The 25157-nt window shown below is 39.8% G+C and overlaps 1 protein-coding gene across 1 annotated transcript; it reads left to right on the top strand.

The window, feature by feature from the left end:
- The first annotated feature begins 173 nt into the window (after window positions 1-173).
- LOC121509809 (leucyl/cystinyl aminopeptidase) lies at window positions 174-24137 on the top strand. Its single transcript, XM_041787476.1, has 22 exons — window positions 174-567; window positions 2649-2743; window positions 3487-3689; window positions 4543-4654; window positions 4804-5061; window positions 5234-5424; window positions 5621-5759; window positions 11896-12027; window positions 12111-12231; window positions 12332-12483; window positions 12565-12678; window positions 12778-12909; window positions 13078-13212; window positions 15621-15781; window positions 15858-15946; window positions 16053-16236; window positions 16352-16508; window positions 17861-18045; window positions 19216-19377; window positions 20132-20272; window positions 20404-20485; window positions 21901-24137. The coding sequence occupies exons 1-22, from the start codon at window positions 540-542 to the stop codon at window positions 22030-22032; spliced, it is 3105 nt and encodes a 1034-aa protein (XP_041643410.1). The 5' UTR covers window positions 174-539; the 3' UTR covers window positions 22033-24137.
- The last annotated feature ends 1020 nt before the right edge of the window (window positions 24138-25157 follow it).

Genomic DNA, 25157 nt, shown 5'->3' with positions numbered 1-25157 from the left:
GAGGTTAAACATTTAATGGTTTATAGGCGTTGAAGTGGACAGAACGATGTCCTCAGAAGGAATACCTATCTGTGAGTGTCACAGTGCCTTGACCCCGCCCCTAGAAGTAGCATCCAATAAGATTTCAGTATTGTAATTTGATGGGAAGTTGTCAACAACTGGTCAGGGAGGAAGCAAAGTGTCATTTGGACGCCGTTAGTTTGTCGAGCATGTAAGAGTAAGATTTGTTTACAATATTTTGTCGTAGCCTTCGCCTTAATACTATCAGGCCGTATTTATCTTTTAATCGACGAAATGGACGACAAAGTAATTCTAAACAGCTAACGTTATCTCTTTTATTGTCTTTGTGTCAGTTAAAATAGTCAGAAGTTGGCTATTTCAAACTAGCTACTGCGAAGCTAACGGCAGTACAGTGAGGATTGGCTGTTATTTACTGTGAGCGTCTGTCTGTTTTGATAAGAGAGAAATTATCACGTCTGTCGAGACGCTGTATACGTTTCCTTATTTTGAACGGCAGGAACTGTGCGAGGCAGCCAACCATGGATCCGTTTGACAACCACAGCACAGGTAAGAGAGAGAGATTGTAACGATAGATACAAGCTAACAGGCCAGCTAATAACTAACAGGACATTAGCAGGAGGCACTCTGACATTCACCCGAGGACGTGTCCAGAGGGGCGAGCCTGACTTTTGCCAAGCTACAGGAGAGCTAACGTTTACTTTGATTTTCTAAGTGTCTTGTTTCTGTTTCAGAGCTGGGGTATTCTCAGAAGCTAGCTTAATCTGTGTATCAGTCTGTTGCCCGTCCTGCAGAGGGATGATAACAGGTTCATGCACAGAACTAAGCACATAACTCAGGGTGGTGTTAGTACATCTTTCAGTTTGCAGAACTGTAATGCCATTTGAACAGAAAATCAAGACATGCTTTTCTAATAGCTGTCAAACTGGTTGTCCCGGGACTCTTGAAAGAAACACAATGAGTCTCAAGTTGTCTGTTACAACACAACAGTAGATGTTGCCCAGTCTAAGCCTTTGTGGTTTGGTAGTAGCTTTTCTTTGTCTTTGTGTTGAGAGCTGATAAGTCAGCTCAGCTCAGGCAGCTTGCAGCAGCCAGCTGCTTTATAACCTCTGCTCTTGTCCCAAGGAGGCCACGGCTTTATTAAACAAACAAAGTGGCCTCTGCAGACACAACACAACAACAAGGAAGCCGAATGTCTTCCTAAAGAGCATTTTTTTTTTAGTTCCGGCTGCTTCAGCCCAGAGGAAGCAAACACTGCAGTATTTATCTGTGCATGTGGTTTGATTGTTGTGATTAGCTGGTAAAAAACTAAAGTCACTTTTAATCATCACAATTCTGTTGTTTAATGTTTCGACAGCATAAGCAGCTTGTTCAAAGCTATAAAACCATGCCTCTGACTCTTAGGTAGGGATAATAGTATGTGTTATGAGTAAACAGGAAAGCTGCATACCTGTCTGCTGTATTAACATACAAGTATGAGGAAGCTACAGCAGTGGTTGGTTCACATTTACTCAAATCTCATTTTAACCAACACACCACATGCCTCCCTCATCGGTCTCTCTGTTTGTATGAAATAAATGCCCCCCTTAATATCACAACAGTATCACACAGCTGTTACAAACAGATATTGTATGACAGTTATTCTTCACCAAGTTTGGACTGGCTTCTGTCCATCTTATTTTTTATCAAATCCTACTCTGGGCATTACACATTACCTACCACTTAGCTATCAGCCTATTAATAGGCTGTCATACCAGGGCGATGACAGAAACACAGAGACGGATAATACAGTCTTACTGGAAACAGAGCAGGAACTAAACTCACCTCATGAATTTCCTGACTCGTGTTTTTGTTTCTGAATGAACACTGTGTCTTAAGTTCCTCTACTTTGGACACTGGTCCATCAACTGACTCTAAAACTGTATTGTCTTTTACCCGTAAAGGCATGAATGGTACGTGAGCCAGACAAAAGACTTGCATTGCAGAACATTTTACTACTATAATAAGATTAAGAAGATGAGCATGCCTCCTATTGTTTAAGACATGATGAATGAAGAGCCTGGCTGTGAAAAAGAAATCATATGAAATTTTTGAAAGATAAAGATAATCTTTTATTATGATGCTGAAGACTAAGGGTTTTGTGTAAAATGAGTGCTTTTATATACTGGAGCAGCGTCACATGATACGATCAGATGAGATTTTGAGTGTCCTTTGTATCTCTTTCAACCTTTTGATGAGGCTTATGATTGAATACATTGTGAAGGCAATAAATAAACGTCTCTGTGTCAGATTTTGCAATACTAGTGCTCATAGCAGCTGTTTCACCAGTCTGATGAACTTATTTTAAGTAGGTCAAGGCACCAGGAGAAACTGAGGTTTGCTTAGTGGGATATGGAGGTAGTCTCTGCTAAATAAGGCTTCAGGATGCCTGTTCAGTATTAAAGAAATAACAAGGAAACAGCCTGTTGCTACTGTGCTTTATAAACCTCCAGAAATATTACACATTACTTAAAATTGCACAGTGTTTGCATCAATGTATACATTTATGATAATTCAGTTTTCTCTCTCACCTCTCTCATTTCTCCTTTTGAAGATCTGTTGTCTGATTTCACTTCCTCTGTGTGTTGCAGAGCGAGCCAACCTGCCGAGGAACATGATCGAGAACAGCATGTTTGAAGAAGAGCCTGATGTTGTGGATTTGGCTAAAGACTCCTCTGCTTTTCCGGTAAGATCATGTGATCTTATTTTCTGTGCATGCTATGCACGTCTTTATTTCAAGGAGCAGTCTGGCTCAATAATTTGCATGAATCAGAATGCAGGTTTGCACCACTCTGCCTGTGTCTTACAAGTGCTTTTCATCTTCAAATACCAGAGTCTTACAGATAAAGATCTGTTGATTTGAGGTTGGCTGACACTTTTGGTTAGCCTATGATGTGTTTGATTTTAGTTCATAATATCCCCTCTGGTCCATGCATTTTTAGATCTGCCAGCTGTGAATATCTGTAGAAAAAGTGTGAATAACTTTCAGTTCAAAACATACTAGACTTTGCAATGATGGTAGCAGTGTATGAGTTGTTTGTTAAGTGGCAATATCCTATCCCTTAGAGCTACCCTGACCTATTTTTCTCATCCATCCTATTTTAGAACAAACATCCTGTGTCATAAAACCTCATAAACAGAGTGTTATAGGTGTTTGGTTTTCCCCTAGTCACCACTTCTGCCATCGTCTCAGCAGACAATTAATTTTACCTGTCATCTGTGCCCTGATTTTGTTTACATGCCATCTCCTTCTGGATTTCTTTCTCATTATTCCCGTCTCTGCCCTTGCTCTCCTTACTACCTCCTCATTATATCCTAACACCGTCGATGAATTTTCTTGAGTAGATTATCTGGATGTTATTATATACTGGAAACACTGCACAGTTAAATTGTAAAAAAACAGGGTGCCTCACACATACATCTTTGCAGACGTTCCCTGCTCTTGACCCAGATGAGGTGGTGTATGAGCCCCGGAGCTCACGGTTACTCGTGCGAGGCCTGGGAGAGAATGACGTGGACGAGGATGAGGAGGACTGCGAGTCTTCGGCCCGTCTGCTGGGCATGTCTTTCATGAACCGAAGCTCTGCTCACAGATCCAACTCCTCCCCTTACACCAGACAGTCTCCACCAAGGTAATGCAGCGAAAAGTGATTGTATTAATTCATTTTCCAGTGTGGTCTGCCTGGGATGATATGTCTCAAAGCAGTGCTGCATAAGTATTTTATCCTGTTAAGTATTTATAGGATCTGAAGAAATACACAGTTTGAATTCAGATAACTGTATCATAACTTTTTCATGAAATGAATAGTAAGCAGCTGCTGTTAATTTTGGAAACACGTTTGGAGTTGTTTGAGCTTTATTGAGATGGCCAGTATAAGGCAAGGCAAAGCAAAGCAAGGCAAGTTTATTTGTATAGCACATTTCAGCAACAAGGCAATTGAAAGTAATAAACACATTTATTTCTTCCATGACTTCATCCTTTACAAATATTTACACATAGATCATTATACAACATGGAGTACAGCTTTCAGCTTAGATTTATTGAGAGATGTTTTATATTAAAACTGAGTCTAAAGTCCCTTGGAAAACTAGATGACAAAAAGAAGTTAACCTCTGCCATGAAAAAGACCCACATGTTTAGAGGGAAGAGGCACCATCATCACCATTAAACGAACTGATTATTTTTAATTTGCTGATTGATGTTAATAGAGTTCTTTCTCTCAGAGAAGAGTCCCACATTTTGACATAACAAATCCTTATCTTTACATATAACCACAGTAAACAGTACACTCACCTTAATACCAATAACAACACAATATTAATCACAGCATTAGACCAATTATGCTGCAGATAAAGAAATTATCCAAATACTAAATGACTGCATAGAAAAGAGCTTCAGCCCCTGGCAAGATCCATATATGTTTTGAGCACTGCTGCTCCTTTTCATCCTGTAAATGTTAATATATTAAATTTTTGTGCTCTTAGGTCGTGTTCTAGACCCTCAGCTCGTACCATGGTTGTGTGCGTGTTATTCCTGGTAATAGTGGCCTCTATGACCATGGTACTTTACTTCTTACCTGAATGCACTTTTACCAGGGTAAGAAAATATTTACTTGTTGTATTTCATATATTTCCAACCATGTTAACATGATCTTTTAAAACAGTATGCCAACATCTCTGTCAAATTATTGCTCTCTATTCTATCTTAATTTCATTGCTGACTCCCAAACCAATACCCTTCTGCAGACGGGATGCCGCAAGGCAAACAAGACATCTCCGCTGGAGCCCGTCTACCCCGTGTCCACAAACGGTGAACTGTTTCCATGGACTGAGTACAGGCTGCCTAAAAGCATTCATCCTTTGAGTTATGACCTCACCCTGAACCCTGACCTTGACAGTATGACCTTCACAGGCACAACTGTTATCAACATGTCTGTGCTTCACAACACCAAACGCATTGTGCTGCACAGTGATAACCTCCTTATTACCAAAGCTACATTCAAGGTTCGTGTGCTGGTTGCAGCATATAAGAATAGCATTTGAAGGATTACGTGTTTATCCTGTAATGTATGAAACCTACATTAGTTCATGGGCTGTATTCAGAGATTTAAGTTGAATTTTCAGATCTAGTATTTTAAGTTTCTGCTTCATATTATCTTGTCTTTCTCTCTTCCAGCTGGGTGATGCAGAAGCCAGAAATGTGACTGTACTAGAGTACAAACCCAGACAGCAGATAGCTGTTAATTTTTCAGAGGAGCTAAAGGCAGGACAGACGTGTGTTCTGACTCTGGAGTACTCTGCTAACCTGTCACACACCTATGATGGTTTCTACAACAGCTCCTACAGTGACAAAGATGGAAACAAAAGGTACACTTCACTGGGGTTTGAATGGAAAGCATTGTCTGTTTTCACAACTGAATTTGTGACCTGCGGTTCAACCCATAACAAGACACTAAGGAAACTGCGCTGGCTGTTTTTTTTTTTTTTTTTCCTTTTTTCCCTTTCAGCATTAATCTAATTAGCTTTGTCTGCATGCTGATGCTCTTTTTCCTCTTCTCCTTAGGGTCCTTGCTGCAACCCAGTTTGAGCCGCTGTACGCAAGGAAAGCCTTTCCTTGCTTTGATGAACCCTCATTCAAAGCCACTTTCCTGATAAAAATCAGCAGGAAAAAAGACTACATGACTCTTTCCAATATGCCTAAGGTAATGTTACATTAGCTGAATCCTGGTTACCCCATAATAAATAATATTATGCAATAAAAGCAAGAGGTAGAGGAGTATTTCAAAAAGAATGCATTCAGCTCCAGGACAGAATTGGGAGTTGGATCTCCCACCCGACATTCCACAACTAGGGGAGATTGAGTTTAGTATGGACGTTAAACCACCAAGGTGGAAGGAAGTGCAGGATGTAGTAAGGCGTGCAAAGGCTTACTTGCAAGTAATGTAAACAGGTCAGTCATGCTGTCCTTGTATCAGGTGGCTTTTTTTTTTTTTTTTTGCATTTTTAATGTTTTTAAGACCCACTAATGCTGAATTTACAAGACTGGAATATTCTTTAGAAACATTCATTCAGCATGACTGTTTATGGCTTTAAAATGGCAACCTGTTGTCCACAATATCTGACCCTCATATTATTTTACCTGACCTAGGATGATTGCAGAGTCCAGAAAGAGAGTCCTCACCTCACCTACTGAGTGAAAACTTGACTTATAACCACGTCTGACCCACAACTGTTGTTCTTATGCATGTCTGTTCTCTCTGAGTCCCCCTGACTTCCCTGCGCGCATCATGAAGTGGCGCATCTCCGTGCGTAATTATGTGTATGAGCGCAGCACAAAGAGCAAAAATGCCAATCTCTCATGTCATAGCACAGCCTGTCCAGGTTAGGATTACTTTTTCAATTATAAACATTTTTTTTCTTTTTTTTATCATTATGAGAGTAATTTTTACCATTTTTTGACGAGACCTGGAGTCAAATACGCATAGGATTTATAAACTATGTCCCGTTTAAACGTTAATGATCAAGACCATAATTGCACGTCTTGTTGACATAGAATTGAATTGTATGTCAATAAATGTAGTTTATATTAGTTTGGCATTACAGATTCTTTATAATGAGGAATTAAATCAGGCTGACATTGAACTGAATCACCAAAGCGAGATACGATGTCTGCGTTTGGAACCGACAGACAATTATGCAGAGAAAGTGTTTGCTATCCTGAGAGCAGCTGTTTTAATCCCCCACAGGGATAGATGTTTGGTTTTACAAGGCAAAAGCCTCTGACATTTGTTAAGGTCTGAGATGCAGAAAACCTATCAAGGGTACGGGAAGGGCTGGACTCAATGAGTCCTTGCAGCTGCGCACGGTGGTTAAATTCTTCATCTTCAACAAAATAGTCAATATTAAATTAGACAATAAATACCTCTCCTTCAGTCTTAAAAGTCATGCAGTCTGTATCAGCCTCTTTTTGGGCAGCATGTTTGCAGAGCTGAGGTGATGAAGCAGTCTGCCATGAGTGACGCACGGTGCGTCTTTTTACAATGTTCCTCCCTGCTGAGAGTTCAGTGTACTATATCTAACTAATTTATTGCATAGTAGTACTACCTTTCCTTGCTATAACTACAGAAAAATCATGATAAATGAGTGAAAATTTGTATTTTAAGCACCTAAGAGGGTAAAAATTAATATATTTTTTAAAATTTCAATCTTCTGTCCCAAATGTCTCGCGGGCCAGATGACATCTACTAGTGGGCCAGAAGTGGCCTGCGGGCCGCCATTTGAGGACCCCTGGTCTATCCCAAAAGCCTGGTGTAGAGCAGTGGAGATCCTGATTCCTAAGGAGAAGGAATCCTCTGATCTGAGCCAGTTTCGTACCATCTCACTCCTGAATGTGGAGGAAAAGATTTTCTTCAGTATTATGGCACAGAGGTTATCCAGTTATTTACAAGTAAATAGACTAATAGACACAACAGTGCAGAAAGCAAGGATCCCAGGTAAGGCAGAGAACAAGGAGATACACGTATTTCTAGATCTAACAAATGCATCTGGGTCAGTACCTCATAGTCTTATCTGGAGGGCATTTGATTTCTTTAGGGTTCCAGAGATGGTGGTAAACTTAGTGAAGATGTATTTCAGAGATGTTAGGATGTGTATTAGTAACTTTACGACAGGCTGGAAATTCTAGAGGTATAGGTATTATGGCAGGTTGCACTATTTCCCCTCTAGCCTTTACAATGGTGAAAACAGAAGGCAACAGGTGAATGCAGGACATAATCAGGGAATGAGGATGGGTCAGTTTGTCCAAGAAGGAGAGAAGGTTAAAGGAGGCAGGTTTTTAGGTAGGTGCCAGGTAGGTCAGTTGAGCTGGGTGTACACTGTGCAATTTCAAGCCGACCGTACGCAACTGTGGTAGAATGTCATCTCACACTATACAACTGAATCATTTACGATGCACAACCATCACGCACGCACGAGTTGTGTTCTCACACTGTATAATCCGACGGTTGTGCATGACCTGAGTGCTCACACTGTGCGACTGAAGTTGGGACAGACTGTGACAGAGACCCGTGGAGTTTCTTTTTTTAAAAAGTCTCAGGGTCTGAGGGTGAAGTGTTTCCAGTCATATTCTCTCTCCCCCCTCTATGTCTCCTGCTTTCTCTCTCTCTCCCTCTCCTGCTATCTCTCTCTGTCTCACACACACAAACAGCACCATGTCTGTGTGAGCTGCAGGTCTGCAGATAGGAATATTTCCTGCTCATTTATTTCCTTTATCATAGCGGGGGTGGAGGGGCATCAGAAAGTCATTCTAGCCGTTGTCATGGTAATTTAGGACGTTGTCTGACTGTTTACAAAGGAAAACAATCCCCCAAAGTTGTTTATTCTGCTCCCGTTTCTGCTCTCACTGTGAAGTGTCTGGAGTCGTACGACAAAAATATCAAACATGCCAGAGATCCTCGACCAGTCGGGAGCAGGTCAAGCGATTGTACGACGGGCCATTGTCAGCCGTCGTATGCCCCTGTACACAGCACAAGAAACGACGCCCGATCCGACTGAGAGTCGCACAATTCCAAAAGGAGTCGTGCGACTCCAAATTCATGGCTGAATCGCAGGTAAACGCCACGCCAGGCTGGGGTGTGTGTTAGCCCACGACAGGGTACCACACCCTTAGCTCTGCCACCCCCACCCTATTGCTAAGCTTGCTCTCTCTCCATCTCTCCGTCCCCCTAACCTGTCCCATTTTCCCTTTTTTTATTCTTAGTTATGTGTAATGTTTGTACTATAATTGTTGCACTTTAATCATGAGTGGTGTTAAGGAAGGTAGTATCAGCATTCAGTCTTTGTGTTTCACCTGACTTGGTCTTAAGAGTGAAGACCTGTCTGCACTCAGGGGCCAAACTACAGCTGTCGTTCACATACGTCACTGTCACTACCTGGAGCTTGCATGTACGGAGCCTGGGTCTGTTGAAGGTAGCATGCTGTTGAGGCTGTGTGGGCCATGTGGCACGATAGGTAAGATGATGTCTCCATGCTGCCATAGTGGGTGGTGAGAGCTGGCATGGAGGGGGTTGGCTCTGGGATGCTGGAGATCACTGTTCAGCCCTCTGGAGGTGTTGTGGGACTAACTGGACGAAACACTGACAAAGGAGGGTTCCCACTTGACAATCCTGGTGAAGTGCAGGTTTCTTAGTACCCACTGGTCTGCATGGTTGACTTGTGGAGGCATATAGTAATGGATTAGTGATTTCTTCACTGAGCGCTGATCCTCTTTATAGGGCACAAGTATCTTGTGTTTTATTCAGAATTGTTGAAAAACCCATGATGGCGTGTGTACACCCCGGTGTTCCTCACCTCGGCTTACATGTTGTCGCTGTTACACAAAGTAGGAACAATTGTTGATAAGGTAGGGTGTTTGTTCTGGCTGATGTTCTTAATGAAGGAAAGGCTGAAGCACAGTAAGCAAAGGGATACTGGACGATACCAACACCAACCCCCAATCCATTTCGTAGTTCAGCACTCAGCTTGTAGGATTTGTCAGCCGAAGCGCTTGCTGTGGAAGTGTTTGGCAGCTGAATCTGAAGTTTTAAATAGAAGGACCAACATTACCAGATGACATTTTTAGTTGCATTGAGAACTAGTTAATCTTCTGCTGTACAGGTACATCTCAAAAAATTAGAATATCATGAAAAAGTTCAATATTTTTTGTCACTCAATTCAGAAAGTGAAACCCATATATTATATAGACTCATTACACATAGAGTGAAATATTTCAAGTCTTTATTTCTTGAAATGTAGATGATTATGGCTTACAGATAAGAAAAAACAAAATTCAAAGTCTCAAAAAATTAGAATATTACATAAGATCAATTAAAAAATGATATTTTAAACAGAAATGTCAGGCTTCTGAAAAGTATGTTCATTTCTATGCCTTTAATACTTGGTTGGGCCTCCTTTTGCATGAATTACTGTATAAATGCGGCATGGCATGGAGGCAATCAGCCTGTGGCACTGCTCAGATGTAATGGAAGCCCAGGTTGCTTTGATAGCGGCCTTTAGGTCATCTGCATTGTAAGGTCTGGTGTCTCTCATCTTCCTCTTGACAATACCCCACAGATTCTCTGTCCTGTCCCACAAAAAGTCAAGACTGTCATCAGTAAAGATTAATGTAATGCAAGTCACATCAATAAATCTATTTTCCACACTAGACAGGCTCTTATTCATGTATTAAAATGAAAACTTGTATTTTATTATCCATATATTAATACTATCAAGAGCTAAGGCAGAGAAATGTTCACAAGATAGTTTCCTTCAGTCTCCTGTCGATGCTCTCCCACACTTGTATTTTATGATGACTATTGCTATACATGTCATCATCACTAATAACACACAGATCACATGCCAAAATAATGTAATATCTAGTGAATCTTGCCCAGACGTGGGTGTTTATTTGATCTTTAATGTAGTACTGATAATAAATACTGTCAAAAGAGCAGAAACATATAAATAGCCAAACATAATTGATCAGCTCTTTAAAAAGCATCTCAGAGCTAAATCTCATCAGATTCTAATATTTTTAATTTAGGCCAGGGGAAACTTAAATGGATATAAAATATATGCTCATTATCAGTGATCCTTTCTTCTGAGACTACACAGTCATTTTTATTTAGCCTATTGCATACCATTTCTCCACACAATAATCCACCAATTCACTGTTTCATTTCATTTCAACTATGGATTAATTGATCCATGGATCTGCCTTACATCCCTGGTGGTGTATTGTTCCTCTTGCAAATGTATTTTTAAGACAATGTAGCTCTAGGATAGAATAAGGTTAGACATAGAGAAGTATCAGTGGCAGGCAGAAATAAACTAGTTTTATTTGTAAAGCATAAGCAACCTAAATGAGAAAAGAGAGGAGTTATGAAACTGTATATTTTTAGATATTATATAACACATGTATATTTTACTAAATGCATTAATGGATATGTTTGCCAACAACTTTTCCATGAACTCACCCTAATATACAGACTTTTAAACATCAACTCGCTTGGACTCTCTTTTCTGTTTTTTTTTTTTATTTCTTTTCAAAAGAAGACCTCCTGAAGGCTCAGGAATGGATAGGTATGGGGTTCTTTTAAAGAAAACAGGGACAGAAAAAAGAGTGAGCCAGATAATAGATCCCAATAAATGCTCTATGACTAGTAATAAATAAATTAATTAGACCTTTTAAGGTACGACACAATAAAAATTTGGTGTGCGCTATGCCCTTGGGGCTAACCCCTCTGTCTTTCAATCCCAGTGATGTCTCTAACAAACAGGAAGTGTAAAAAATAATCAAACAATTTTATTAAGCAAGTCTGAAAAAGATCAGAACAGATGTCAATGTTTGTCTCATGTCAGTTAATAGCATTAGCCAGGCAGTAGAGACCAAATCAAGTGTTCCCTGGTAAATACGGGTTAATTGCTTCAAAGGAATATTGTCCTTGTTGATATAAATATAGCATAATTCTCCTCTTTTCTACCTCCGTCATGTATCCAATATGTCACACACAATTTCTAAGCTAAAAAGCCTTTATAATGTGTGTTATAAGTCACTTTTATATTGTTTTTTTTGACTCTGTAACTTGTAAATTTGGGCATAATTAAGCTAGCGTTTTATTGGAGATGCCAGCTAAATTTGTTGAGTTTAATTTTGGAGAAGTTTTCAATTTCTTCACTCATTAAACAGCGATGGAGCTTGTATGAAAAATGGACGAAATACATTGAGATATTAAATAAATGAAAACAAGTATAAAACTTAATAAAAAAGATGTAAACTGAAGGTTCCTGTTGTGTTTTCAGGCAAAAACCACACAACTTTCCAATGAGCTGATGCAAGACGAGTTTGAAAGGAGCGTCAGTATGAGCACCTATCTGGTGGCCTTCGTCGTTGCTAATTTCACTCCGATCAGCCAAAATGTCTCTGACACTCTGGTAGGTCTGACACAAATGTTTATATGTTTAGTGTTCACTAAGGTTGTCTTGTGTCTGATAAACTGTCTATAAATATCTCTCAGGTGTCTGTGTACTCTGTGCCAGAGAAGAAAGAGCACACAGGCTATGCTCTGGATGCAGGCACTAAACTGTTGCAGTTTTACAATGACTTCTGTGAAATCAAGTACCCCCTCAAAAAGCTGGGTGAGTACACGCAGGAAGTTGCATGATATTTTATTCTCCTTCAGTAGTTCTTTATTGTCTTTCCTCTTCACAAACTCGATATGCTCACTCTCGATTTCAGACTTGGTAGCCATCCCAGACTTCCTGGCAGGAGCCATGGAGAACTGGGGACTCATCACCTTCAGAGAGACGAGCCTGCTGGTGGGAAAACAGTCCTCTACTCTGGAAAAACAAGTGGTTGCCTCCGTTATAGCACATGAGCTAGCCCATCAGGTAATTTTATACACTTAGAAACACAGATACCATGAATATGCAATAATTAGGTCCTAACCTCTCTCTGATGATGTGTGGCAGTGGTTCGGAAATCTGGTCACTATGAGGTGGTGGAACGACCTGTGGCTCAATGAAGGTTTTGCTACTTACATGCAGTACATGTCACTGCAGACAGTCCTGCCCCAGCTGGAGATTGTAAGTCAACTCATCAGCTTTTAGTGTGATGTTTACCTAGCAGATAGAGCTGTTTGCTTTAATATGTACCTAAGGAGTGATTCCTGTGTTTGACTGCAGGGTAATTTGTTCCTGTCAGTGCGCTTCAGAGCATTAGACAAAGATGCTTTAAACTCCTCACATGCTGTGTCAACGGAGGTGAATTCACCAGAACAGGTGGAAGAGATGTTTGACTCCGTCTCATATGAAAAAGTAAGACTTTATTTTTGAGACATGGATAGATAAACATATTCTCTGAACTTTTATAGCTGTATAACAGTGCATCATGTCTCTACTGTCATAACAACAAATCACAACAGCAGTCATTGCTCTGATTTTTGCTCTGATCACAGTTTCTCTCTGTCTGGTTCTGCCTTTCAGGGTGCATCTATTCTTCTGATGCTGAACGCCTCGATGCCTGAGGAACACCAGTTTAGAAAGGGAATCATTCAGTACCTCAAACAGTTCAATGGATCAAACGCAGACACTAATGACCTCTGGAACAGCCTTACAGAGGTTTGTCTTAATAGTATTTTACCTTTTTGGTAACATTTTAACCTCTCCTTTGTCACTTAATGAGTGATTACATCATTTATTTTTCCAAGAAGATACTTCCTCTGAAGCCTGGCTGACAGGTGCACCTAAAAAATTAAAATATCATGAAAAGTTTTGTTCCTGTGATTTAATTGAAGAAGCAAAACTTAAATATATTCTAAATTCATCATTACAAAGTGAAATATTGAATGATTTTGGTTTTTGTTTTAATCCTGATGATTATGGCTTATAGCTCACAAAAGTAAAAAACAATCCACTATCTCAAAATTTTAGAATATCAAAAAAAATTAGTCCAAGAGAAGTATTTGTAATACAGAAATGTGGACCTTCTGGAAAATTATGCTCCTTTATGCACTCAGTATTTGGTTTGAGCTTCTTTTGCACAAATTACTGCATCTGTGCAACAGGGCATTGAGCCGATCAGTCCGTGGCACTGCTGGGGAGTTGTGAAGCCCAGTTTGCTCTGATAGCAGCCTTCAGCTCATCTATACTGTAGAATCTGGTGTCTCTGGGGTTCAGGTCAAGCCAGTTGGCTGGCCTATCAAACACAGTAACACCATGGTCAACGAGCCAGTTTCTGGTAGTTTTGGATTCACTGTGGGCAGGTACCAAGTCCTGCTGGAAAAGGAAATCGGTGTTTCTATAAAGCCCCTCTGCAGATGGAAGCATGAAGGGCTCTAAAATCTCCTGGTAGATGGCTTACAGGGTTGATTCTGGACTTGATAAAGCACAGAGGACCAACAGCAGCAGTTGACATGGCACCCTAAAGTAAACCCTCACTGAGTGGAAACTGAAAACACTGAAATTCAACCACCTTGGATTCTTTACATCTGTGATCTTCCTCCAGACTTTGGGACCTTGATTTGTAAATGAAATTCAAAATTTAGTTTCATCTGAAAACAGGACTTTGGACCACTTTTTCTCCTTTGCCCATGTGAAACGATTATGACATCTGAAAAAAAGGAGTGGCTCAACACTTGGAACACTACGCTTGCAGTGCATTTTCTGGTCACATATGTATGTGGTGGCTCTTGATCAGCCTCAGTCCACTCCTTTTGAAGCTCCCCCAAGTTCTTGAATCTGCTTTGTTTGACAGTCCTCTGAAAGCTTAGCTCAGCTCTGTTGCCTGTGCTTCCTCTCTTACAACACTTTTCCCCTCCATTTAATTTTCCATGAATCTGTTTGATACTCTTAGAACAGCCTTCCCTTTCAGCAGTGACCTTCTGGGGCTTACTTTCCTCGTGGAGGGGCAGAATGAGTCTTTTTTGGACATTTGTCAAGTCAGCAGTCTTCCCCATGATTGTGGTTGTGTGAATTGAACAAGACTGAAGGAATGAAGTCTCTGGGAACCTTTGCTAGTTGGACTTTTTCACAATAATCTAATATTATGAGATTTTGAATTCGTGAGCTGTTAGCCATAATCATCAAGATTAAAACAAAAAAGTCTTGTATTGTTTCACTTTGTATGAGATTAATCTTGAACATAATGGAAAATTAACTGTCTGAAATAAATCACAGGAAAAAAATGAACTTTTACATGATATTCTATTCTGTTAGATGCACCCGTATACTGCTGTATCAAATCTATGCCATAGTGACCTACACTGTCATGAGCACTGCATACTTATCCATTGATGTGTCCACGTCACTCTGCCACACTCCATCCAAACGCTACTCGACAGAGCAATTTTTATGCTAATTTCCCATCCAACCACCACATTTGTATGTGTACAGGAAACTATGTCAGCTGAAACCCAACATATGGAGTTGTAGCTGATAAATGTTGAGCAGCTTGATCCTACTTTAGCTGGTGAAAAGTAGAGAAGAGAAGAGACATCAGAGGAGATAGAAAGTGCAACATAATGTGAATCAATTGAGCACTCATTTGGCCTCTAAAAGAAACGTGAATCTGAAAATTCTCATCTGATATTTTCAGAGAACAGTGAGTAGATTTGACTAGTTGCATCACTGTTTGCACGCTTTTATCTCACACCAGAGTGCACACAATATGCATGTAAACATTTTCACAGACTGGCAGAGACCAAGTGTTAGACAGCAGACTTAGCACAGTGTTTGCAATCTGGGTTGTTTCAACATGTAGTTAAATTTCTGAGGAGGTTCACATCATCTACATGCATAGACGTCTGTATAGGGTGCTGGGCTGCGCAGACCTATGGCACAGATTCAGTGCAGCATAATTCAGACTCAGCCCTCTATAACAAGAGAAGAGCCTAGGAATCCCTTCATTAAATAATAGATTGCACTATTATTGTTATGATTATTATTATTGTTTTGATTATTGTGCTTCTATAAAAGCGTCAAAAAACAATGGGCATTCAACCTCTCTGGATTTCTCCTCCCATCCTCAGGTTGAAGTCTCGCCGCAGCATCAGAATGTGTCAGAGATGATGAGATCATGGACATCACAGAAAGGTTTCCCATTGGTCACTGTAAGCCGGCAGGGAGATCAGGTGACCCTCACTCAGGAGCACTTCCTCCTCACGTCTGATAATGCAACCCACACTTCCAGGTGGGTAACCCTAAACACATAGACACAATCATATCTTTGTAACACCACAGTTGTAACTGTAATTTTCTCTCTTTAGCTTGTGGCATATTCCAGTGACGTATGTGAACGACAGCTGTAGTTTGGCCCCTGAGTGCAGCCAGGTCTTCACTCTTAAGACCAAGTCAGGTGAAACACAAAGACTGAATCTGAAATCTTAAATGTCAAAGTTTTTGGTACTGGTCGTCATTCGTCATTCGTCATTCGTATGTTTGTGTTTGTTTGGATTATTTAGAAAGTTTTAAGATACCAGAGAACATGAAGTGGCTGAAGCTAAACTACAGAAACACAGGCTTCTACATCGTCCACTACGGAGAGAAGGGTTGGATAGCTCTCGGAGATGCTTTGTCCAACAATATCAATGTTCTCACACCAGAGGACCGTGCCTCGCTCATACACAACATCTTTGCTCTCTCCAGGTAAAGCACACAACATTAATTCTGCAGTTTTGAACAGGATAACCTGAGCTACAGAAGTGTTTTTTTATGTTATTTAGCTATCTTCCTTCTTCTTACTGTCCCGTGTTGTGGACAGACTGGGACGTGTGTCTTTCCTTCAGGTCCACAACGTGTTGAGCTTCATGCCCAATGAAACTGAGACAGCTCCTGTGACAGAAGCCTTGCTACAGCTCAACAACATCTACCGGCTGCTTGAGAAAAGACAAGATCACCGTCTTGTGGCACGCATGGCGGTACAAAAACACATGAACACACAAAAACACACTTACCCATGTACAGGCAGGTAAGGAATTGAGGTCTGCCAAACAAATCAACAATATTTAACTCTTGAAAATCCCCAAAAGTTTGTATGAAAGTTATTAAAATCAGTGTGTTAAATATCAAATTCCATTTTCTGGTTGAAATTTATGGTGTAACTGAAACATACAGATAGTAAAACCTCAGATTTATTTATTTATACTAAAGCTTGTTCCAAAATTTCTGTTCTACATTTTTTTTTAATTTACCAAACACACTACCAACCAAATCTCATCTACATGTAGGAGTCCTTTAATGTGCACAATATGTGTACTAAAATTTACATATCTTTCAAGGATGAGCAGAGGTGACACCTTGTTATGATTGTTACTGTAGAGATATTTTTCATGTCTGGGTTGCTTCATTTCATAAGTTCAGAAAATGTTGACAGGTTGTTTTAGCATCAGGGCTTTTAGGATACCAGTGCTATTCTGTTTGAGAGAAATGTAACTCTCAGTCTGTAGGTGGGATCATCAAGTAATAAACTGACTGTTGCATAGTATCAATTTCGTCAACTAAAACTATGACTGAAAATGTTCGACTCCCTTTTTCCACAAGAAAGACTAGCTAAAAATAGATCTTTGACGACTAAAACTCTGCAGAAAGTAGTTTGGTTTTTGCCAAGGAGAGTAAAATGACTCTAAAATGTAATGTATGCTGGACATTCAAAATCCAGGATATATCTGTGAAGGGCATGGCAAGTTTATTTTTATTGCACATTTTAGCAACAAGGAAATTCAAAGTGCTTCACATAAGATGAACAAACACAGTGACAAAGGGAAAAAGTGTGTGTTTCATTGGCTGTTTAAAGTGATTTAAACAGCCAACAAAACCCACAAAAGATAAAAACAAAGATCACAACATGATGTCTGTAGTGGACCTTTTCGTCTCCTTACTGCTACCTGATCCCATCTTAATTTGGTGGTTCAGGACTCCCATAAGATTGAATTATTCTCTTGAAACATTTTTCACAGAGATGTGGTGAAAACACAACATATCTGTAGCTCTTCTGCCTCTCTTTTGCAAAAAGAATAAATGTTTGGACTAAAAGTAAAGACTTAAACGTGAGGACTTTTTATTGATTGTACTGGATTAACAAGTTATCAAGTTTTTATTGACAAAAACTAGACCAAAACTATAAAGGCAAGAAATGACTAAAATGTGACTAAAACTAAAATGCGTTTATTCTTAAGATGAAGACTAAGACTAAAATTAAAAATAGCTGTAAAATTAACACTTCTGTTGCATTTGTTGTAACATATCCATGGTTTTCTTTTTCTTTTGACAGAATTATATCATGCATCACTTTGGTAACCTAATCGACAAACAGACCTGGGAAGAGGAAGAGAGTGTGTCTAAACAGGAGCTGCGCTCAGCACTGCTGGAGACAGCATGTGTCCTAAATGAAGAAAACTGCACACAGCAAGCTAAAATTCTGTTCAAGAAGTACAAGGAGTCAAATGGGACATTACGGTACGTGTAGCACATGAGAACATTTTCATGGTAGAGTCCATTTACCCTGAGATCATGTCTTTTTCCAATTTACTGCTGACTATATACAATTTTGAACCAAAAAAGCACTGCCTGAGGAAGGAGCTGTCCATGTATGCAGACTACACTCTGCCCAAAAACCAAGACATCACCTGCTGGGGATGGGGCGTCATAATTGTGTTAGTGAAATGACATTTAGCAAGGGAAACAATAATCAGTGTGTTATACACTCACTGAGATCTGGTGACAATGAGTTCACTGTACTCCAGTGGCCTCCTCTGTCATCAGATCGCAATTCAATAGAGCACCTTCAGGGTGTGGCGGAATGGGAGATTCGCATTATGGATGTGCAGCCTACAGATCTGCGTGATGCTCTCATATCATCATTAACAGTATCTTAGCTGATTATCAGTCAGCTTTTAGAAAGAAGCACAGTACAACCACTGCTGCCTTGAAAGTAGTCAGTGATTTTATTAAGTCCTTGGACAGTTAGGAACACTGTGCTGCACTTTTTATTAATTTATCGAAGGCTTTTGATACTGTGGACCATGCCATTCTGAAAGATAGACTGCGCTGTATTGGGTCTGTCTGTACAATCTGTTCGTTAGTTTGAAATGTCACTATGTACCAAAATCTCTGAGTAATGTTTCCAACACCTTGTTGAAACTATGCCACCAAGATTTAAGGCAGTTCTGAAGGCAAAAGATGTCTAACCTGGGACTAGCAAGGTGTACCGTATAAAGTGGCGGGTGACTGCAGCTTCACTATGAACAAGTGTTAACCTCTGAGCTGTGCAATAAACAGCTCAAGACTGTGGCCCTTGACAAAGGCAGCCAAGGGTTTGAATCTTACCCACAGTTCCTTTCTCACATCATTCCCCCACTCTAATTTCCAACTCTATTCACTATACTTTCACACAGGTAAGGGTATAAAAATCCCCAAAATAGATTTGAAATAAGAGAACATTTTCGTCACATGGACCACGGTGACAGCAGCCTGAGAATTTTAAACCTCAATGTAGTGATAGAAATTGTCTTTGACAGGGTTGGGGAATGCTACATTGAATTGCTGTTATGTAATTTGAGCTGATTTAGATAACAATATGCTTTTTTTGTGCTGCTTGTTTAATAATGCTTGTGTTTTTATATGTAGCATCCCAGGTGATCTTCAGCAAGTTGTGTTCACCGTTGCTGCTCAATCAGAGGAAGATTGGGATTTTTTGCATGAGCTCTACATTCATGCCACAGTTGATGCAGAGAAACGAAAAATGCTACGAGGCCTCTCATCCACTCAAGATGCCTGGAAAATAGTCTGGTAAATGTTTATACTTGTCCTCAAGATCCAGCTTTGACATCTTTCCCTTCAGCTGATGATTTCTTAAAAATTTAATTCATCAGGTCTGCTTCATCTGAAGGTTGAACAAGAGGAAAAAAGCAGGCACACAAAGTGAATTAGTGCTTAAAGTTGAATGATCGCCTGTTATCAAATTTAGAAACAGAAGCAGATTGTGCAGGACAGCTGCTTGCAGAATCAGAGTTGCAACTTTATTTTCAGTGTTAACTAAAATAGCACCTGCTGAGGTATTTGCTATTGTTTGTTAGTTTTTTGTGCACTGATCTTTCTTTAATTGATCCACATTTACTCATAGAATTCATATCTGACACCAATTCCACCATGACTGGAACCTTTTTGCCACAACAACCGACCTTCTAGAAATACTGATTCATTTTGTGCCATCCTGATCATGTTAACTGTATTATGCATGTTAAATGTGTTATTTGCCTTGAATTGTGTTCATTTAAACCATTTTTTCCCATTGATTACAGAGAACTTCAGTTTTTAAATCATTGATATCTGTGACGTGATAGCAGCTTTTTTAAACATGTAACTCAGATATTTGTTCTTATGAATGCCATTTTTAAAGTTACCATTCCAAGACAATTTTGTAAAATACCATTCGGTGATCAGAGGAGTTGAAAATCAATTTACTCTGCTGCTGAAAGTGGGAACTGCGTCGGTGTCTAGAAGCAGTGCTGTTTGATCAGAAAACTTGCCTCGCTCTCTGCAGGATTCTTCATGCAGGTTTGAAGGGGGACATCATCCAGACGCAGGAGCTTCCTCTAGTCATCAACACTGTGTGCAGCGGATTCACTGGCTACTTGTTTGCCTGGAATTTTATACAAGAGAACTGGGACCGCCTTATAGAGAAGTGAGCATGTGTCAGCTATAGATACTTCATCACGGATACTAAAGTTTTTAAGATTATTTAATACGTTTAATCTTTTTTCCTAAAAATGTAAACCTGAATCAACATCAATGTTTTTGTGTTTATGTCTATAGGTTTCCTGTGGGCTCCTTTGCCATCCAGTCTATCATCAAATCTGCCACCTCCCAGTTTTCAACACAGGCACACCTTGATCAGGTATGTATTAAAAGCTTACATGAGGAGTCTTTTTTTTATGGAGATGGCTGAAATAAATATTGACTCTTCAATATGACCATAAATGTAGACTGTCAGCAACCAGTTATAGTTACAGTTGCCACTGGCTAGATGTCAGATGGGATGATTTTCAGCACCTACAGCTTTTATGTACATTTTCAAGCAGAAGTTTTTTCCACTAAGTGCCTGTTTAAAAAGGCAAGTAAAGATTTTCCATCAGAAAACATATTTTAATCTATTTTCAAAGGGCAGAAACTTTGAAAAAAATCTTGGAGGGTGATTGCACAAATGTTCTGTCAAAAAAAAGCTGTCCTTTGCTCTTTTTCTTTTTAATACAAAAATGTGGTCTAGTTCTGATAGAACTGCCGCTGTAGCTACATCTGAGCTAATCACTCCTCCGGTTGTTTACCAGCTTACAGTACACCTAAACCATGCCCCTAACTATTGTAAACTCAAGCCGAGGCCAGTCTGGAAAGGAGCAAAAATATAGGTGATGAGGAAGGTGAACTCTTTTGTCAACAATACAATTTTATATAGCTTTTATTGTTCACTTATCAAAAGCCTTTCATCATTGTCATTTGTTCACTGGTTTAATTGTCCATTAAGGACAAAAACAATCTGACAAACATTGTTATGGTCTGCTCCAAGATCGTTGGAATCAGGCAAAGAAACTTGTTCTGTCTGGGAGGGTTAGGCAAAAAGGAAGGCAATGAATAATATTAGCCAATCTCATCACATTTTGGCTAGTAACTTACTGTAATACCTTCATGCACTCATTTCAACTGATTTCTATCTTGTGATCCTTCACTGACCTCTGTTTGGTGATTTATCAGTGTTGATACGTGTCAGCAGAATGTTGTATGTTGTGGACAGGGGTGAACTGAAAAGAATTGCCCTTTTGGGATCAATAAAGTTGTCTGAATTTGAATTTTCTGCCTGGAAAAGCTTCCATTTCAGTTCTTTGCTCTTCTTTTAATAAAGAAATGTGTTTAAGTTCTGATAAGACTTTCACTATAACATAGCTACATCTGAGCTAATTGCTACACTGGCCACCACTGCTTACTGGCTTGCAGTACGAATAAACCCCAGCTGTAGCTGCTTCTTCGTTTACCTCAAATCATGCAGAATGGCCCGTTCATTCTCAGACAGGGAATAATTTCAGATAGGAGCTTTGCAGGATGGATCTTCTTGATGACAAACATGGAATCTGGCCAGTTCACCAACGCAAAAGTTACAGGATAAATCAGCAAGACATAAGACACCATTTGTCCACAGGGGGCACCAAAACCAACACAAAGCCAAAGTTCCTCACTGCAGCTTTAATATAGTTTCCTAATGCTCCAATGTATTTCAAGTCTTTTCTACAAAAACCTGTAAAACTTGTGTGCATTTTACAGGTAAAGAGTTTCTTCTCCAGTCTGAAGGAGCGTGGCTCTCAGATGAGGAGCGTGCAAGAAGCTTTGGAAACCATCAGACTCAACCAGCACTGGATGGATGTGAACCTACCTACACTCCAAGACTGGCTGTAAAAGAGTCACTCCAACCAATCTCCACCAAACTACCAGGCAGCCAGGCTGTGTCAACAAGACAGCAACGTTTGCACTAATAGGAGTGTGTCTCTCAACTATTTTTATCCAGGCTAGAGTAGTAATGAACATGTCAAGGACGAGCTCTACCTGTGCAGACAAGGTTTGTTTTGGTCCTGTAAGTTGTATTTTTTTTACCTCAGGGTGGTTCTGATTGTGTGTATGACAGATCGTCAGATACACGCACACTCCTTACACTTCACGCTGTCGACCAAAACGCGACTCTGCATCTAAGCTTCAAGTCTGAGCAGACAATCATTTATCCACACTCCTCTCCCTCAGCCTGCTCTTAGACATGGGTGGGTGAGTTTTTGTGTAAAGGCCACTTTAAAATAAGCAACTATGAAAAACAATGACTTAAATGTTCTTGTCCATCAGTCCTGGGCTTTGTCTCAGCCAGCAGATTTGTGTAGAAGCAGATGTTAGAGATCACTCAGTGATGGAAACTATGAGTACATGTGAGACAGTATCATTCTAACCTTGCATTGCTGTCTTATTAAAATTTCTGTAGTAAGAAAAGCTGCCTGCTGCTCTGAACTCCAGTAACTCATACAGCCTGAAGCATTTTCTCCATTAGTCATGGTTTGGCTAGGGGAGTGAGTGATAGCTTAACACACCAAATTTATTTTTGGCATTGATTGAATGTACTAAAAAACCTTCTCACTGTGTACAGTAGGTGGCGTACTGCACAGCAGTGCTGGTTTAAGTTAACCAATGTGTCTTAGGAGAGAGCAGGCAGTGCACACTGGAGCTAAGTGTTCATTTCTCCTTTCTGTCTGTCCCTGTGCAGCTTTAGCTCTGATCTACGAGATGGATTTGCTTTTTGCCTGCAGTGCAGTCACCGTGCATACTTGTCCTTTCACTCAGTGTGCTTGTAAACTTGTAATTATGATGTAAATAGGCTTCCCCTGCTTTTTTGAATGTGTTGTTTTAAATATATTTTAAAGGATTTAAGATTCTGTCTGTATATAGAGTGTAAAATATACATAGACTTAAATAAGAGTCTAGGTCAAATACTTAAACTGTATTTCTTGTTTAAGACCACCTCAGGGGGTCATTTGCTGATGAATGTTTGTGTTTTAAGGGCTAATGTGCATACATAATGAAAATACAAATTGTACAGAAGAACATCTATATTGGGCATGGCTAATCTGTCCACATAGCTTTTCTTTATCAGCCAAATAAAAATACTGAAGGTTTAAAGTTACTCCTATTATTCCTAAGAGTAAAGGGTTATTTATTCAGCATTTAAATCCATTTCCCAGCCTATGTTCCAAGATTTAACAAATTTGTACTCTCACTCTAAGCTTCATTTAACAAGGTACTTTGTTTTCTCTGGACGTCTCCTTGAGGTGTTCATCTCTGTTTTTACATCATTTTGAAGACTTGGGTAAAAACTGCATGATTTTCTTCTTCACAAGAACAAAGGCAAAGCACATCAGAGTTCATATCCGGTAGTGTAACCTTTAACTTGGTTTTTGAATATAGTTGTGAAAACTCTCATGGCTTATGTGATTGCTGCTGTGCTGGTGGCTAACTGGTTAGTCAAAGTGGCTGCAAAAAGGGATGGGATCCAAGAAGGGACAAGAGAGGCAGAGGTAAAAATGGACATGGTGTTTGTGTTAAAGTTGAAGAGGAAAAAATAATCACTTTGCCAGATTTGACTTGTCATTGCAGAGTAGATCTGCAAAATAGCCTTTACCAGCCCACCAAAGTTTCACTTCCAGTGTGATCATGTGTTTGATTTATGTTCGCTTTAATACATGTCTAATGTTTTCATGTTCTGGTTTATTTTGGATCATACAGTTTTAAGGTAAAAATGTGTCATCTGTCCAGCTTCTAACAACCAACTAAAGTCTCCTAAAGGTTACAGCTCTGGGACTTCGGTTAGAAAAATAACTGCTTTGTGTGAAGTCAGTTTGTGATGTCATTCAGGTACAGGGTCCAGGGCGGTCTGATGTCAGCATTGTCATAGACTACCACATGTCAAATTGTTTTGCACTGGGATGAAACGCTGCAGATGCTTTAAACCTGTGCTGCTCTTTATGTGAAAGAAATATAAATAAACATTGTTTTCTGAAAATGTTGAATGTTCTTTTTTTTTTCTTTCTTACTCAAAATTTCTTAAGCAAACAGTTTCATATGACAGAGGTTGTTTTACATTATTTGCTAAGCAACTGCTTTTCTTTCTTAATTTAGTTCTCTTTCTTTCCAAACAAACCAGAGAACCTGCCTTGGTGTCTCTGCTCCTCACTTAAATTAAACGAGAGCTGTTTTGGTGGGAGGGGCTGAGCATGCTGTGCTGCCAAGGATTGGAGGCTCTGTTTACCACACATGACAAAACCTATGGGTAAAATACAGTAGGCGCAGTACAGCAGGCTGCACTATAACTTGTTTTTATAATCTGGGGAAGATAATCATCATTAAAACACTATGTGTTATCCTGTACAACCACGTGTGTATTTGTATTTTTTTACGACCCAAAATAAAAATTAAAAAACCCACCAGATATATTAATACTCAAATCTATGTCATTTGGTCCAGACTTTTGAGTTTGATCCAAACCTAAATGACAGGTATGAAACCCCCTCCCTGGATCATGGTTAGACCAAATAGCTGGACCTTGGTCTGACCAAAAGAGGAAGTCTCAGTCCAGACCAAACTGAACCACAGTCCAATTCATGCTCAGTGTGAAAGAATTATTTTGAAAGGTTTGGACCTTCATAACAATGATAGGATATTATGGCATGAGAACTAGAAAAAGGAAATCCATGACCAAAAGAAAATGAGCAGAAGCACATGGAGAGAAAAAGACGATGTAATTAGGACAGGAGAACAGCACCACCTAAAGATAAAGAAACTTCGCTAGCAACACAGGGTAGAATTCAGATTCTGTACAAAAGCAGTGCTCCCACATCACTCACCTTCGCATTGCCTTGGCTCACTGTCCTCTCCTTTCCTGTCCCTGACAATGAAGTTGTCATCTAATGAGAAGGCTCATAGGGCAAACTCAGGCTAGCCATATGTAGAGTTGGCCCTGCTGGCAGGAGCAAATGAACAATGATGGT

The sequence above is a fragment of the Cheilinus undulatus genome, linkage group 5 (genome assembly GCF_018320785.1).
Source record: "Cheilinus undulatus linkage group 5, ASM1832078v1, whole genome shotgun sequence".
In the NCBI taxonomy this organism is placed as follows: Eukaryota; Metazoa; Chordata; class Actinopteri; order Labriformes; family Labridae; genus Cheilinus; species Cheilinus undulatus.
The sequence above is the reverse complement of the archived record's forward strand: the minus strand, read 5'-3'. Positions and strand labels throughout refer to the sequence as shown.